A 17,987-nucleotide genomic window follows, 5' to 3' on the forward strand; every position below is an offset into this window, starting at 1 on the left:
ACCCAACAGGGCCCCTGTTTGGGGAGCAGGAGTCTATAATGCTGCAGAGTGGTTAAAATCCATTTTTCTTCCACAAGTTTCTTATATAAACATTGCCTTAGAGGTTAGATTGTTATGATTAAACATGAAGTAAACCAATGCCTTTGTAATTTAGAACTGAGGAGACTCTAAGTTCTAGGGGAAGAAAAACAATTACATGACAACACTAATCCTTACAGGGTAAATGGCGTCAGCACCCTTCCGTCTACGTTAGGCAGAAAGCAATTAATTAAAGTAAATGTTCTGCCAAGATTATTATACCTGTTGCTGATGATTTGCTCTTAAATTAAGTCTAATTTGTTCAGGAACATAAATCACAGTGTCGAGATCTGTGTGAGAGGCAGGAAAACCAGATTCTTGGCAGACTATTCCACTGACATTGAAAGAGAAAACCCATCACTTTCTATCAAACTGGTGGAATATTACAGGTCTATAAAATATCTGAAATTCTGCACGTGACAGATACTGTTTATGGCCTCATTCTATTAGGAATGATATAGAACTAATTTTATTTTCTTTGGCTTTATCTTTTTTGAAGGAATGATATTCTGAATCCATTATTTTCATTGGTATCAAATAATATGGAAGCTCTAAACTTACTGTTTTGTTTTTTTTTTAAGATTGGCCCTGAGCTAACATCTGTTGCCAATCATTTTTTTCTTCTTCTTCTTCTTCTCCCCAAAGCCCCCCAGTACATAGTTGTGCATTCTGGCTGCAGGTCCCTCTAGCTGTGCCATGTGGGATGCTGCCTCAGCATGGCCCATCCAGTGATGCCAGGTCCGTGCCCAGGAATCCGAACCAGCAAAACCCTGGGCCGCCGAAGCAGAGCACGCGAACTCAAACACTCGGCCACGGGGCCGGCCCCTAAACTTACTTTTTTTTTTTTTTTGTGAGGAAGATTAGGCCTGAGCTAACTACTGCCAGTCCTCCTCTTTTTGCTGAGGAAGCCTGGCCCTGAACTAACACCCGTGCCCATCTTCCTCCACTTTATATGTGGCACAGCATGGCGTGCCAAGCGGTGCCATGTCTGCACCTGGGATCTGAACTGGCGAACCCCAGGCCACCAAGAAGTGGAACGTGCGCACTTAACCACTGCGCCACCCGGCCGGCCCCTAAACTTAGTTTTTAACAGATGATCAAACCAATAATTTCCAAGGGACACAAAAACTGGAGTCAATGACCAGGCCTACTGAGTCATGCAGTGCAATGGCATCAAGCCTTCTAACCTTGGACTTAGGCAGTTTCTTTCTAGCCTTTTCATGACAGAGTAACTATGCAATGGTTTCTTGGAAAAATGAAGAGTTGTTGGAGAAGGCTATTAGTAAAAAGCTCTGTGATTAAAATGCATCAAGAGTCATACAGGTGAATTCAGTTTACCACTTCACCACTTACTAGCTGAACAATCTTGGGCAAATCCCTTAATCTCTCTGAATCAGTGTTTTTAATCTATATAATGGGGACGGTAATTTCCAGGTTTGTGAAAATTAGCATTCAGTGGGAGAACATGTTCTGAGGCTTGTGAATGCATAACATAAACTAGAATAACAGTACTAAATTCAAGGAATTCTGCTTGGACCCATCTTTGTACCATTGAGAATAGCCAATTTCTTGGTTGCAAACAATAGTAACAAGCTTTGGTTAAATTATGTCACTTGTCCTACTAATGACCTTTTGCTGGACCAGGATTCAATTCAGGAGCACACATTGCATTTAGTTGTCATGTCACCTTAGTGTCCTTTAATCCGGGACAGTTCATTTTTGAAGAGTAATGGCCAGTTATTTTATAGAATATCCCTCAATTTGGGTTTGTTTGACACTTGCTCGTGATGAAATTCAGGTTATACATTTTTGGAAGGAATACCGCAGAAATGGTCTGTCCATCTCAGCAGATCCTTATCAGGAGGCACATGATGTTAATATGTCTCATTTTTGGTGACCTTAACTTTAAGGTGGTATCTGCCAGGTTTCTCCTCTATAAAGTTACTAATTTTCCTTCTTAATTAGACGCTTTAAGACTATACTTATATCCCACTTTTCATTCACCCATTCATTTTAGCACCCATCGATGATTCTTGCCTGAAATATTACTGTGGTGTTTGCCAAATGATGATTTTCTATTTCCATCATTCCTTCTATATTTATTAATTGGAATTCTAGTGTCAAGAAGAGCTTTCCCTTCTCTCCCAGTAATTTACTTATTCCATTTATATCAGCATGAACTCATGGATATTTGTTTTAATGTCTGTGTTATAATTCATTACTATCATTTATTTTGCTGCTCAATTGTCCCAGATTTGGCATTGGGAACCCCTTTAGTTGGCTCCTGTGTCTTTTTGACATATGCCCATCATTTTTTAAGCACTTGTTTACTTTCTGGCACCACGTGATAATTGTGGACTAAATTTTCAACTGGACCACCAACATACCTTTATGTGATGGGGAGAAAGATGGGTAGGGGGCAGGTAAAGAAAGAAAAAGTGGTATCAATTGGAATATGTAAACATACACGAGAAAATAAGGAAGGAATTAGGGGTAGCTGTTCTTGTTTTTGTCACTTCAAAAGATAATAAGGTGATAGTTGGATTTTAGGACTTTTTTCTGGTCTACTACTCCTTCGATGTTCCTTTGACTTTCAGTTAACATCTCAGCTAGTTCTTCCCTCATCACAGAAACCCTCTATCCCTGAAGATAAAGGAGTCTCCCAGTAACTTGCCAGTGGACCAAATGGGCTGCTCAAAGTGGCCTGTGGGCTCGTGCCAGTCTGTGGGCTGCTACCAGCCTGCAGTGTGGTAAGCATAAACATTGAGATCAGTGTTGAGAAATTTCTACAGCAATTTGACATGACATGCTGTCCAAACACATGATCAGTAGACTTACCTCACTGAGCAAGGCACAGAGCAGTGTGGGGGTTGTGAAGCCTGCGTGGTGAGCCACATAGAGAACAAGCTGCGTCCTGGTCCTGCACAGCAAAAGCATGTCATCGTGGGAGAGATTTTACAGTTAGTTTGCCAACTGTTACCCAAAAGTATAAAAAATTCAGAATTTATATTTAACTCTAACTTTTACATCAGAAATTGTTGGAAATGGATGATGATTTGAAGACATTTTGGGAATAAATCATCACTTGCTTTTATTTTGGATGAAAATTAAAAATGAATATCCTGAGCTTGCTGAATTACTTTAAAATTTCTTCTTCCATTCCTGTGAACATAGCTCTGTGAGACTAGTTTCTCTACTATAAATGTTATTTAGACGAAACAGAGAAATAGTTGAGCTATGTATCATCTGCTACTTGTAGCATCGTCGTCAGTCCAAACTCAGTTAAATAGGTTAACAAGCAACCAAGCTTATCTATCACATTTAAAACTTTAAATTTCAATAAACATGGTTTTTGTTCAGAGTTTACGTATAGGCATTTAATACAGGAAAATTATTTCGACTCATAACTATTTACAATTGTGGAATAAAAGTAATGAATATAATAGTGATTATCTCAATTAATTGCCTATATATTCACTTTTATTGAATGTATACAGTTTTTATAATCTTTTTCTTAGATTTCTTCTGATTATATTGATAAAAAATGCAATTTTATCTGTTAAATATAATAAAACAATTGGGCTTGTATTTTTTTGTCATTTAAAATATTCAATTTCAGAGTAATTCATTTTCATTGTATTTTACAAAAATACTGGCCCACAACAGATTTGAAGTTAAAAATTAAAAACTGGTCCTTTACCACAGATAGCACAGAGGTATTGCCCCAGTGGAGCCCCTGCCTGACCCTCCACCCAACTCCCGCCTCGGGTGGCAACAACCCGATTTGCTCTTTGAGAGGAAGCAGCAGCTGCTATTGAACTAAGAGCTCTGTCCACAAAATGCCTGGGAGTAGGAAAAAAAATTTAACTTGATGCAAAACTACTTTAAGAAGAAAACAGAAAATAAAAATCAGCTGATGAAAATTCTCCCCACAAAAGCCAACCATGAAGCAGAAGAAAACTCTTAATACAAAAATCCAAATTGAAATAAATACTCTCAAGCACGTTTTTCAATATAAAAAATCCTAAAATCAGAAATGTAAAAACTAAGAATGGAAATGGACAAAAAAACAGGTAGAAATGCAAGAGAGTTGATTGAACTCGGGAAAGAAATTAAAAGTCAAGTTCTCAGAAATGAATAAATTACAAGGCACCCAAGGGAGAATAGATTCAAATGAGAATTTAATAAAGGATACTGAATAGAGATGGGGGTAAAGACAAGAAAATAAAAAGCAGATAAATAACTAAAAAGGGTCAGAGAAAAAAGTGGTTGAAATGGAAAACATGCAAGAAAACGCCAAAATATATATAATTTGAGTCCCTGAAGAAAAACCACCATGGAAGAGAACTGATTTTTTAAAACTCCAAGAAAACTTTCCAGAAATAAGAGAAAGCTTAAATCTACATACTGAAAGGGCCCACCATGTACTTGGGAAAACTGACCTGAATCTATCAACTCTGAGATGTATCTTAATAAAGTTTTCGACTTTTAAGACAAAAGATCCTCAGGGCTTCCAGGCAAACAGTCAAATTACTTATATGAGTAAGAAAATTTGCCTGGGATCTGACTTCTCCAGCATAATACACAAAGTACTGCAAGAGTGGAACGGCATTTGTAAGACACCCAAGGAAAGAAAATGCAAGCCAAGAATTTTATATCTAGCCTGGCTGCCCTTTAAGAATCGTGTATACAGAAAACAAGTGTCAATTTTGAAACACTCCTAAAAGACACAAAAATAGACTTGGCAAATGAAAAGACATCTTTTTGAACAGGAGAACAACATGTATATCAATGTGCTCCAGAGAATATATGAAATAATATATATTTATATATATACATATCTTCATACATATACAGACAGATTTATTTTAAGGAACTGGTTCATGAGATTGTGGGGGCAGGCCAGCAGGCTGGAAACAGGCAGTATTTCTATGTTACAGTCTTGAGGCCAAATATCTTCTATTTATAAAAACAACAGTCATATTGGAGTAGGGACCCACCCTACTCCAGTATGACATCATCTTAACTAATCACATCTGCAAGGACCCTATTCCCAAATAAGGTCACACTCTGTGGTCCCAGGGATTAGAATTTCAACAGGTCTTTTTGGTGGACACAATTCAACCCACAACATCATAAAAGATGTCAGTTCTCCCTAACCTAGTTAACAAATTTAATGTGATCCCAATGAAAATAAAGATATTTTTATGGAGCTAGACAAATTGATCCTAAAGTTTATATATGGGAAACTAAAAAACCACAGAAAAGGAAAAGTGACAAGGGTGAACTAGTCTTAACAGATATTAAAACATAAAGCCTCAATGATTAAAACAGTATGGTCCTGGTGCATTAATAGACAGACATACCAGTGGAATGGAATACAAAGTCCAGAAATAGACTGAAGTGCATATGGAAATTTAGTATATGATAAAGGTGGCGTCTCAAATCACTGGGCAAAGGTAGACTTTTTAATAAATGATGTCGAGGCAAAAGGATACCCATTTAGGAAAAGATAAAACTAGATCCATATCTCCCAGCATACGCAAGAATAAACTCCAAATGGATCAGAGATCCAAATTTTAAAAAGAAAGAAACCACAGAAGTATTAGAAGAAAACAGGGTGAATTATTTTATAGCCTGAGGTGTAGGGAACAGCTTTCCTAATTTGACTCAAAATCCAGATGCAATAAAAGAAAATATTGATAAATTTGACGATCTAAAAGTTCAAAAATTTTTCTAGCTTTATTGAGGCATATTTTAGATATCATATAACATAGCTATTTCAACTGTACAATTCAATAATGTTTTAGTAAATTTACCAAGTTGTGCAACATCACCATAAATCAGCTTAGAATATTCTTGTCACCCCAATAAGATCTCTTATACACATTTACTGTTAATCCCAGTTCCCACCCTCACCTCCTGCCCTGGCAACCACTAATCTATTTTTTGTCTCTATAGATTTGCCTTTTCTGGATGTTTCATATAAATGACATCATACAATATGTGGCCTTTTGAGTCTGGCTTCTTTCACTGGGCATAATGTTTTTGAGGTTCATTTAAGTCACAGCATTTATCCATAGTTCATTCCTTTTTATTGTTGAATAGTATTCCCTGTATGGATATACCACATTTTGTCTATCCATTTATAATTTTGGGCTATTATGAGTAATGCTGCTAAAAACACTACAAAAAAGTTAAAAGACAAACTAGGAGAAAATATTTGCAACATACATCACAGATAAAGTACTAATATTTCTAATATATAAAGAGCTTTCAAAATTTGAGGGAAAAATGCAAAATTCCTATTTAGAAATAAGCCAAAGACATCAATAGACAATTCACCTAAAAAGATATTAAAATGGCCCTTGAACATATGAGAAGATGTTCAAATTCACTCATAATGAGTGCAAACTAAAACTATACTGAGAACACCAACTAGGATGGCTATAGTAAAAAAGAGAATGACAAGTGTTAGCAAGGATGTGGAGAAATAGGAAGCATCATATACTCCTGGTGGGAATGTAAAATGTTGCAGCCACTTTGGAAGACAGTCTGGCAATTCTTTAAAAGATTAAACATAGAGTTACCACATGACCCAGCAATTCTTTCCTAGGTATCTACCCAAGAGAAATGAAAACATACACCCACACAGAAACTTGTACCAGGATGTTCATAGCAGCGTTATTCATAATAGCTCAAAGTGGAAACAACCCAATGTCCATCAACTGATGACTGGATAAACAAAATGTGGTCTGTCCACATCGGGGAATAGTATTCTGCCATAAAAAGGGATGAAGTACTACCACCTGCTACGACATGGATGAACCTTGAAAACATGCTAAGTGAAAGAAGCCAGACACAAAACATCACATTGTATGATTTCATTTATATGCAATGTCCAAAAGAGGCAACTCCTTAGAGTCAGAAAGTAGAGGTTGCCCAGGGATCCAGGGAGGGGAGAATGAGGGGGGACTACTAATGGGCACACGGTTTCTTTTGGGGGTAATGAAAATGTTCTAGAATTGATTGTAGTGATGGTTGCACAGCTCTGTGAGCATACTAAGAACCACTGAATTGTGCACTTTAAATGGGTGAATTGTATGATATATGAATTATACCTCAATTCAGCTGTTATTAAAAAAAAAAACAACAGTGGCCAGCCCAGTGGCATAGTGGTTAAGTTCACATGCTCCACTTTGGTGCCCTGGGGTTTGCAGGTTCAGATCCCAGGCGTGGACCTACACACCACTCATCAAGTAATGCTGTGGAGGCATCCCACATACAAAAAGTAGAGGAAGGTTGGCACAGATGTTAGCTCAGTGACCATCTTCCTCAAGCAAAAAAGAGGAAGACTGGCAACAGATGTTAGCTCAGGGCCACTCTTCCTCACCAAAAAAAAATAAAACAAAACAGTGAGATACCATTTCTCATATATCAGATCACCAAACATTCTAAAGCTTGACAATATAGTCTGTTGACAAGGTTGTGGGGTAACAGACACTCTGGTACATTGTGAGAATGAAAAATGGAAGGTGAATTTGGCAGTATCTAACAAAACTAAATTTGTATTTACCCTTTAACCCAGCAATACCATTTCTAGGGCCTTACTCTTAAAATACATGTGTAACAACAAGAAAATACATATACATAAGGATATTCAACATTACTTGTACTTGCAAAATAGCAGAAACTACCTAAGTATCTAAACAAAGGACACTGGCTAAATAAACTATGATACATCCACACAATGGAGTACTATGTAGCTGTAAAAAAAGACTGTGGAAGATCTCTATGAGATGATACGGGGTGGTTTCCAGGACATATTGTAAAGTGAAAAAGAGTATAAATAGTCTGTTCCCATTTGTGTAAGAAAGGGGAAATAAGTAAATATACATATAGCTCCTTATTTTTGCAAAAGGAAACACGAGAAGGATGAACCAGAAAACAATGAAGTTAGTTACCCATATGGTGTGTGTGTGGGGGCGGACAGCATGGAATAAATCAAGGTATATGGCCCTTACAGGGTATATTTTTTTGTGTAGTTTAATGCCAAAAGGTCAGAGGAGACAGCTTCAAGGGGCTCCCACTGTCCAAATATGGGCCAAGTAATCAAAATTAAGAGGACAGTAAAAGATTATACACCACGGAATAAAATAGCAATCCATGAGACCACATTAGTAATAAATAGGTAAGTACATAAACGGGGGGAGAAGGGAGGTTCTTCCTTATAGCAATGCTGCCTGATATATACGGAAGGACTGATGGAACTGGAAAACTGTCATTTTGCATACATCATAGTAAATATTGATTTGGACAAGAAGCATCACTGGATGCTAACTCTATGGGAGAGGAAGTCGGATAAGGAGCCGGATATTTACATAGTCTTTAAGTATCTACCTACTGATCATTTATTAGACGCAAGGGGCAAAGCTGTAACTCGACATTGGAGAAAGGAGGATGCCTTGACTAGGCGATCAAAATGCCCCTTATACCGAAGAGGGGCAGGTAGATGTGTGCTTCTGGATGCGACACTCTGAGAAGGACACAGATCACTTTGATAGTATTTTGGCTGAGAAAGTATAACTTGAATCTAACTATGAGGAAACATCAAGCAAGCCCCAACTGAGGAACATTCTATAAAATAACCGGCCTGTGCTCTTCAAAAATGTCCATGTCATGAAAAACAAAGACAGACTGAGGAACTGTTCCAGATGAAAGGGGACTACGAAATGTCCTGCATGATCCTGGACTGGATCCTGTACTGAAGGAAAAAAATGCTATAAAGGACACTGGGGCAATTAACAAAGTTGAAATATGGACCGTAATTACATAAAGTACTGTGTACAATGTTACCTCCACGACAACTGTACTGTGGTTACATCACAGAATATCTTTGTTCTAGGAAATACACACTGAAGCAATAAGGAGTAAAGGAGAATGATGTCTGCAATCCACTCTCAAATGGTTCAGATACAATAAATAGTAATGTGTGTTTAGACATCTATGTATTACATATATATAGATACACATATATAGAGATAGATAGACACACATATATACACACACACACACATATCCATAAAGAAAATGCTAAAACAAACATGGCAAAGTTTAAGATTGGTTGTAGTGGTCTGTACTAGGTCAGCCTGGTTAAGTCAGAACAGTGTTTCCCAGAATCCCCTTCCCCGTATGGTTCCAGGTAAGAGTTGGTTCAGAGATCACTGTCAGAGATTTGGCATACAAACATGACTCAGAAGGCAGACAGGGTTAAATGCAGTGGAAGACAGACGCAGAGGTATTGGCAGATTCCAGTTTGTTCTATTCTCTTCCGCTCTGTAGCCAGCTCTTCTGCCCAACTGCCCCCTCCCCAGGCCCATCGCCAGACTCTTGGCTGCGGCATCTCAGAGGCAAGAGCCCCCCTAGGCCTCTCCGCCAGCCTCCCTTCAAGGGGCCCAGGCCCCACTTTGGTGGCTGAATGAGCCTGGCTCCTCACATGGACCAACACCCCCTTTCAGACCCCGTCACCTCCTCAGCTCCCTCCACAGCTCTGTCCTGTCTATTCCCTTTAATAAATCCCTTCTCACTCACAGGGCCCTGCTTCCCTGATAGGACCCTGACATTGGTGAATCCGAGTAGAGGGTATATGAGAGTTCCCTGTATTCTTGAACTTTTTTGCAACTGAAATATTTTCAAAATAAAGTTTAAAAAAAATCAAAGTTCTATGTTTTTATGTATTTTTCTAAGATTTAAAATATTGGATGATCTTCTCACTAAAAGGTTAAAAAAGACTTTTCATTTCTGGTGCGAAGATTAAGTACGAGGAGTAGGCACTACCCTATTTCCCATGACAGGACTCTCCAAATGAGGCCCGGCAGGAGAGCGGGTGGCGGGAGGCTCCGCAGCCTTCTGCTTGTTTCACCGTTAACCTGGTCTGAGGACACATGAATAAGGCAGAGATGAAACAAAAGATTGGGAGGAAGCAACGGTTCACTAGGGGCTGGACCCAACCGATCCCCTCCTGCCACTTGATTGCATCAAGTGACCCAAACCAGACTACCACACAAGGGGCATTTTATAGCTAGAGAAACTGAGGTCGACACACTTAACTGACATTCTCACAGCTACTGGAAGATGCCGGATAACCACCCAGCCTTCAGCTATTGTATTCATGTACAGAGAAAAAAACAGTGTAAGAAGGAAGAAGATTAGAATCAGGGTCACAGATGGCTCTAAAATTACTTTCAGCAGTAACTGAAAAGAGCAGAGCCAATATATCCGCCTATTGTTTTATTCATCCAGCTTCTCTTGAGGCACTATGCTATTTATTCCCTTTGGTAGAATTTAAGAGCAAATATTCCAAGGAAATCAGCATAGGATATGCGTGGCAAAAAAAAAATTCATAAAATATCCAAATCGTAACATTCAGTTTTCACAGCCACAATTCAGAAACAGTCATATGTTTTGGAAATGTTGGCCAGCATTTCAGGGCAACTTTAATGAAATACAATTCCTGACTTTTGTTTTAAACCACAAGAGAAAAATCATCTAAAAAATAAAATGTTGCCATCATTAGAGTAATACTTGATTCAGGCAAAAATCATCAATGGATGCTAAAACTAGTAGGTTAAATATTTGATGAGGAAATGGATATTTACATAGTCTTAAAGTGTTTCCCCACAAATGACTTATTAATTACAAAGGGGCAAATACCGACTTTACGATGGAGAAACCTGGTGAACCCTACCTTAATATCACCAATAATCAGACATACAGACATCACGTGCCTCCCAATGTGATGCATGGAGGACAGAACATCACTCCCGGGGGGTTCCTGCCCAAAATGAACACCGTGAAGGTAGGCATGAGGAAACATCGAATGAACCCAAAGTGAAGGACGTTCTATCAAATAGCTGGCCTGTACTCTTCTAAAATGTCAAGGTCACGAATGCCAAAGAAAGGCGGAGGAAGGCGCAACTGTTCTAGATTAAAGGAGATTAAAAGGACATCACAATTGAACGCAATGTGTGATCCTGGTCTGGGTCCTGGATTAGAAAAACAAAATGGTTATACAGGACGTTATTGGGACAATTGGAAAAATTTGACTAAGGACTGTAGATTATAGTATTATATCAATGTTAAATGTCTTGATTTTGATGGGTGTATTGTGGCAAGGTAAAAGAAAGTCCATGAGTGCCCATATGCTTGGGAAATACACACTGAAATTCCTAAGAAACACCCTTAGGGGTAGAGGAAACAATAAAAACATGGCAAAATGTTAACAGTAAATCTAGGTGAAGGATATATGGGAGTTCTTTTGACACTTCATGCTTTGTTATTCTCGTTTTAAACTATTTTAACTTTCCTGTCAGTTTGAAATTATTTCAAAATAAAAAGTTAAAAAGAACAATTAAAAAGGTGCGCTCTCTATGGTCTGCTGCATTGGAACTCACTGAAGAGTCATCTGGGTCCAGGATCAGTGACATCAAGCAGGATTTCATGGGACCTGTGACCTGGAATCTTCGTTAGAAGAAAGTGTGTGATGGCACATTTTCAATAGACTGGGAAAAGGTATGAATCTATCTTTGTATTTGCTTGTCTTCTCCCATTGTTTTCCTTTAAAAGATGACAGTGAACTTGCCAACCATGTCCATGTTAGTGTCTGCAGGTTGAGTCACACAGTGGGCCCTGACAGCCCTATGTTGGAGAGGCAGCACACAGAGAACTGCTACTTCCAATAACATTAATGGTAAAGAAATAGTATTTAAAAAAAATGATAAACTTTTACCTGTTTTTTCGTTTTTGTTTTTTGAGGAAGATTAGCCCTGAGCTAACATCTGCTGCCAATCCTCCTCTTTTTGCTGAGGAAGCCTGGCCCTGAGCTAACATCCATGCCCATCTTCCTCTGCTTTATATGTGGGATGCCTACCACAGCATGGCGTGCCCAGCGGTGCCATGCCCTCACCCGGGATCCGAACCGGCGAACCCCGGGCCGCCAAAGGGGAAGGTGTGAACTTAACCGCTGCGCCACTGGGCCAGCCCTCCAAACTTTTACCTGTTTAGTTTCATCTATTGAAACAGTGAAATCCACAGCAGGACTAATTCACCTGTGAACAAGGGTAGTCACAGGACAGCCTTACTGATCTTCTTGAATCCTCAAACTGTTTTGTCGCTCTCTTTGCTTCAGCCAGGTAGACTTCTCTATAGCTTTGCTCATTCCTCACCCTGTGTCTTGCTCAAGTCTCCCTCCAAGTGTTGGCCAAGTTCCATCACAATGTCTTACCCTTCATCTGGGCCATGCATTGCAACCGTCATAACCAATAAACATCTACCAGGCACAAACCTGATACAAAGACTATGTTTGGTCAGTCATCTACCAGCCTGGGATCTACCAGGAAAGCCATTTACACATTGTCTGTACCTCTATTTCTCTAGCTGTAAAATGCCCCTCTGAACAGGCAAACCTTGTCTTGTTCAATTTGGGCCTCATCCAGTCAACACATTAGAAAGGCTTGTTGGAAGAAGGAACTTTTCGTTTGGTGATACCGTCCTCGGCCTGAGGGAATTTACAACATAGATGGAAAGACAGAAACACACAAGATCTTAAAGTGATTTGTGCAGAGGATTGACGTGAGAAAAGGAAACCTTAATCCTGGTCTACCATGAATTCAGTGTGTCACCATGGCAAAGGACAAAATCTCTTAAGGCTTTATGCCTCATTTGTAAAATGAGGGGGTTGGATTGGATGATAATAATGATGCTAGCTAAAATTCACTGAGCACTTATATACCAGGCCCCACCCTAAGAGGATAACACACATGGATTAACACACTGACACCTCACAATACTGCTGTGAGGTACGTACCACGATCATCCCCATTTCACAGATAATCCGAGAGATCCCTTCAACTCTAATATTCTATAATTACGTGATTTCGAGTTAAGTACTATGATAGACTGTATTTTCTAAAAGTGGCCACAACAACGTTTCCCATCCCACACGCTCTTCTTAAAGTGTGACTCTGCCACTCCTGCCTTTGAGAGGTGGACTATGTCCCCTCTCATTGTATTTGGGTGGGCTTGTGACTGGAGAAAGTGATGTTAATAACTTCTGAGGCTAGATCGTTAAAGCCAATAAAGCTTCTATTAGTTTTCTATTGCTGCACAACAGATCATCACAAACTTAGTGGCTTAAAACAATACCCATTTATTAGTTCACAGTCTGTAGGTCAGAATTCTGGGCACAGCATGGCTGGCTTCTCTGCTCAGGGTCTCACAAGACTGAAATGAAGGTGTTGGCTGGACTGTGTCCAGGGAAAATGTGCTTTCATGCGCATTCATGTTGCTGGCAGAATTGAGCTCTTTGTGGCCGCCGGACTGAGGTCTGGCTCTCTTTGCTGGCTGTCAGCGGGGGCTGCACTCAGCTCTTAGAGGCTGCCTGAATTCCCTTGCTGCGTGGCCACCTCCACCCTCAAAGCCAGCTAGAGAGAATCTCCCTCACACTTCAAATCTCAGACTTCCTCTGTCGCTGACCTCTAGACCCAGGTTTAAATGGCTCATGTGATTAGGTCAGGCCCATCTGGAGAATCTGCCTGTTAAGGTCAACTGATTTGGGGCCTTGATTACATATGCAAAATCCTTTTTGTTGTATAATCATGGGAGTGATATCTAATTATATTCATAGGTTCTGCCCACACTTAAGGAGAGATTATGCAACTTGGCAAGGGTCATTTCAGAATTCTGCCTACCACATAGCATCTGTTTGATTCTCTTATACTTTTCTTAAAGCTTAGTTACCATGCTGTGAGGAAGCACAAGCAGTTTGTGGAGAGGAGCCGAGGCCTCCTGGCCAACAGTCCCAGCTGAGCTCCCAGCCAACAACCAGTATCAACTTGCCAGCCATGTTAGTGAACCATGTTGAAAGTGGATCTTTTAGCCCCAAGCTGCACTGCCCTGGCTGGTGACGCATGGAGCAGATGAGCTGTCCCCACTGAGTCCCACCCAAACTGCATATTTGTGAGTAAATTAAAGGACTGTTGTTCTAAGCCGCTTTTTGTGGACAAGGAGTAGTAACTTACACTTTTTTTATGATATTGGAGCATCTAGCAATGTAGGCCTAAAATGTCATTCAGTTCATGCTTGCTGATTTATTACTCAAACTTACACTGAACTGATTTACACAAGCATACCAGTCATCCATATTTGAAAGCCCAGCATTTTAAAAGGGTCACCTAAGAATTATGCTGCCTTCCTTTTGAGCAATGGCTCTACCATATATTTTAAAGCTATATTTGTAAAATATTTGGGGTATAAATGAACATAGATAATGAATGTATTAATTTTAAAAGTACAATGGGCTTGTTTATAAATCACTACTTAAAGTATTAATATTTCAGTGTATACTTGTTCACTTTCAACAATTATTTTTATTGGAAAAAGTAGAAAACACAGGGAAATAATCATCAGTTTTGTCATTAAAAATTTTAATCAATGGATATTAACTATTAGGTAAAAGACTATTGGAGAATAGATTATCCATACACTCCCAAAGAGGCTCCCCCCGGATTATTTGTTAATTACAGAAAGGAAAAGGTACCTTTACAATGGAGAAACCCAGCAAATGATCCTTAACCAAATGATCAAACTTAATATCACCAATGATGGAACAAAGTGACATCACGTACCTCCCACTGTGATGCACTAAGAACACATCATCACCTGTGTAATATTCTTGCCAAAAAATGTTTAACCTAATTAGGAGAAAACAGACATATCCAAATTAAGGACATTCTGAGAGGCCACTGACTTGTACTCTTCAAAAATGTCAGTATCACAAAAGACAAAAAACGCTGGAGAACTCCTTTAGATTAAGAGAGATTAATCTCAAAGAAATTATAACAAAATGTGAATCTTGATTGGATCCTGGATCTCCTCCCCTCAACAAGAAAGAAAAAAGCCACAATACTGTAACATTTAACTATGCACGGCACATTAGACAATAGTACTGCACTGAACGGTAAGTATCCGCGTGGATTATCGTATTGTGGTTCAGTAGGAGAATGCCCTTGTTAAGAGCCAGATGTTGAAATATTTCGGGGTGAAGCGTCACTATGTCTGCAAGTAACACTCAGGCAAACTGTGTAAGGACTACAATTCTGTACCTGGTTGAAGTGTTCTGTATCAACATCCTGTCAACACCATCCACAGGGTGGACAGAACAAGCAAAGCTGCCCTCTGTGTAGCCGAGGAGAAGCAGGCAGGCACACTCTCACCTCTCTGGGCGGCTCACGGAGCCCTGGGAGCTTTACGGGGCCCGCAGCATCACGTGGCCCGAAGGACGAGGCTGCGGTCGCGCCTTTGCCGGCAGGACACACACACGCCCCCACGTACCACACCCTACACACTTTACGGCAGCCACGCTAAGGCGTGAGCTTGAGGCCACATCTCCGACCCAAGAGGCGCGCACGACAGCGGCACGTGCTGTCCGACGCCCTTTACGGCACGCACGCGGAGGCGTGAGGCCGCGCACGGACGCGCGTCGGGACAGGCTGCGGTTGCGGGTTGGCGCCTCACCTCCCTGGCGGCTGCTGCTTCGTGTGTTGGCGCTCCCGCGGCTCGGCGATCATGGCAGCCGTGGCGGCACTGTGGCGGCGGGCGAGGGACTACATGAAGACCAAGGAGTTCCGGGAATACCTGATGAGCACGCACTTCTGGGGTCCAGTGGCCAACTGGGGGTTACCGCTGGCCGCCTTTAAGGACATGAACGCACCGCCGGACATCATCAGCGGCCGCATGACGACAGCGCTCATCTTGTACTCGATGGCCTTCATGCGTTTCGCCTACCGCGTACAGCCTCGAAACTTGCTGCTGATGGCGTGCCACGGCACCAACGTGGTGGCGCAGAGTGTGCAGGCGGGCCGCTACCTAAGTCACCACTACGGCGACGGTGCGGCTGCCGCCGCCACCACCGCCACCACCGCCGCCATCACCATGACTGTCGCCTACGACCCTGCTGATGACAGCTGCCGCTAGAAGTTCGCGCTAGCCTCAGTCCGTAGTCCCCGAAACGTTGCTGAGAGGGCCGGATTGAAGCTTTGCGGCTTGGAAGCACTGAACTGTTATTCTTCCTAAAGAAAAGACCAGTGAACAGCTTGGTGTTGACACTGAAACAGTGCGAATCTGATTTAAACCTGCAGTTTGGTTAATAAAAAAATAGTAAATAGCGCATAACTGTTTATGCTGTTGAGTGTTGTTTATTTCGTGATCTGGAAAGAAAATGTTTTTTAGAAGGTGAGGGTGGATTGGCGGGTCTTCCTCTTTACAAGACGGGACCTGCAACTCGAAGTTTAGTTTATATAGGGGAAGAACACTGTTTGAATGAAGATGCCTCAAATTATCTAACTCATTGCTTTTTTTTTTTTTTTAAAGCTCTCTTGGGAACATGCTTTTGTTACTTGTTTTGGGTGTCCAGGCCAAATAGGAGTGCTTAGTACTAAGCACACATGACCTAAAACTTAGTATGACCATCAATCTCTTTACACCAAAAAAGGCCCAGGGGCCATTTCTACTGAGGGAAATACTTTGAAGTGGGTTTAAATGAATTCAGCGAAATACAGTTTAGACTTTTAAGGAGTACGTATTAAGAGAACCTAGAATCTCTTGGTGACCAAGAACAATTATGGAATCTTTCATGGGAACAGAATAAACAACTCCAAGATCAGTTGCTGTCAACCCTGGATGCTAGGTAATTAGAAAATACAGATGGCAAAATCAATCACTTTGTGCTGAATGCTAGTTAGGGTTGGGGGTGAGGGTCAGTGGTCAACAGTATTAGCGCAGAGTGTCCCCCTAGGATTCCTATGGGTGCTAAGGACTTTTCTGAAACCAGGGAGCATGAGGAGGGAAAAGAGAAGGGTGGGACAGTGGGTGTGAGGACATTACCTCTGCAACAGAGGCTGTCCTCTAGAATTTGATGCCAAATCTCCCACCGCTTCTGGAGGAAATTCCAGAGTGGTCTACTGGGAAACTCTAGTGTATGTGTTTAAGAGTGCTTAAACTCTGCTTTTGTTAATAATTTCAAATGCAAAGAAATTTAAAACAACTGTCTGAAAGGTTCTGAAGACATCAGGTCTTGGATAAGACAGGTGCAAGATAAGTGGAACTCTGGAAGATTCCCCTTTATCTTCTGTCGCATAAGCAGTAGTCCTCTTTGTAGGCAATTGCTGCATTTCATATTCTGCATACCGGGTCAGGGTAACCGGTTTGGGCTGCAGTCTCTGAAGACTTGCCTGGGGCTAGAGGAACCACTTCCAAGCTCACTCACACAGTTGTTTGCAGGCTTCAGTTCCTTCTGGTGTGGGCCATAGGGCTGCTCACAACATGGCTTCCCCCAGAGAAGGTGTTCCAAGAGAGAGAAAGCCCAAGATGGAAGCCATAGTCTTACAGCTTAATCTGGGAAGTGACATACCATCACTTCCGCTATGTTCTATTGGTCACATGGACTAACCCTGGGACATTGTGGGAGGACAATACAAGGGTAGGAAGGCCAGGAGGCAGGGATTGCTGGGGGCCATCTTGGAGGCTGGCCATCACACATGGTTCTGAAATAAAAATTTGCATGCCTTCCTGAAACTCAGTAGAAGGTAATAAAGCATGTAAGGTCACTGCCCACCTTCCCAGAGAGATGTCAGAAAATGCTTAGTTTACAGTTTTGTGGTCATTACTAACATGCACATATCATAGAGCATGGCTTTGAGAAGTAGGAAAGAAGTCTCGAAGATAGTGGTAGTTCCTAATATCTTAGATAGTTCAGACTGTAATGCAATAATAAAAAGCAGTTCTTAAAGTTCTGAAGTGAATCATAACCTTTTGGGAAAATTTTTACTAAAACTTTAAAGGATTTTCTTCCC

General features: G+C 40.9%; 1 protein-coding gene across 1 annotated transcript; it reads left to right on the forward strand.

Annotated features, from left to right (window-relative positions):
- The first annotated feature begins 15,552 nt into the window (after positions 1-15,552).
- On the forward strand, positions 15,553-16,305 carry MPC1L (mitochondrial pyruvate carrier 1 like). Its single transcript, XM_070603633.1, has one exon. It carries the CDS (start codon positions 15,703-15,705, stop codon positions 16,108-16,110), a length of 408 nt encoding a protein of 135 aa, XP_070459734.1. The 5' UTR covers positions 15,553-15,702; the 3' UTR covers positions 16,111-16,305.
- Positions 16,306-17,987: the final 1,682 nt, after the last annotated feature.

Source organism: Equus przewalskii, chromosome X (genome assembly GCF_037783145.1).
Source record: "Equus przewalskii isolate Varuska chromosome X, EquPr2, whole genome shotgun sequence".
NCBI lineage: Eukaryota > Metazoa > Chordata > Mammalia > Perissodactyla > Equidae > Equus > Equus przewalskii.

Excerpts from the sequence above, each read along its gene's own strand:
- MPC1L (XM_070603633.1), top strand. The coding sequence starts at position 15,703 with ATGGCAGCCGTGGCGGCACTGTGGCGGCGGGCGAGGGACTACATGAAG.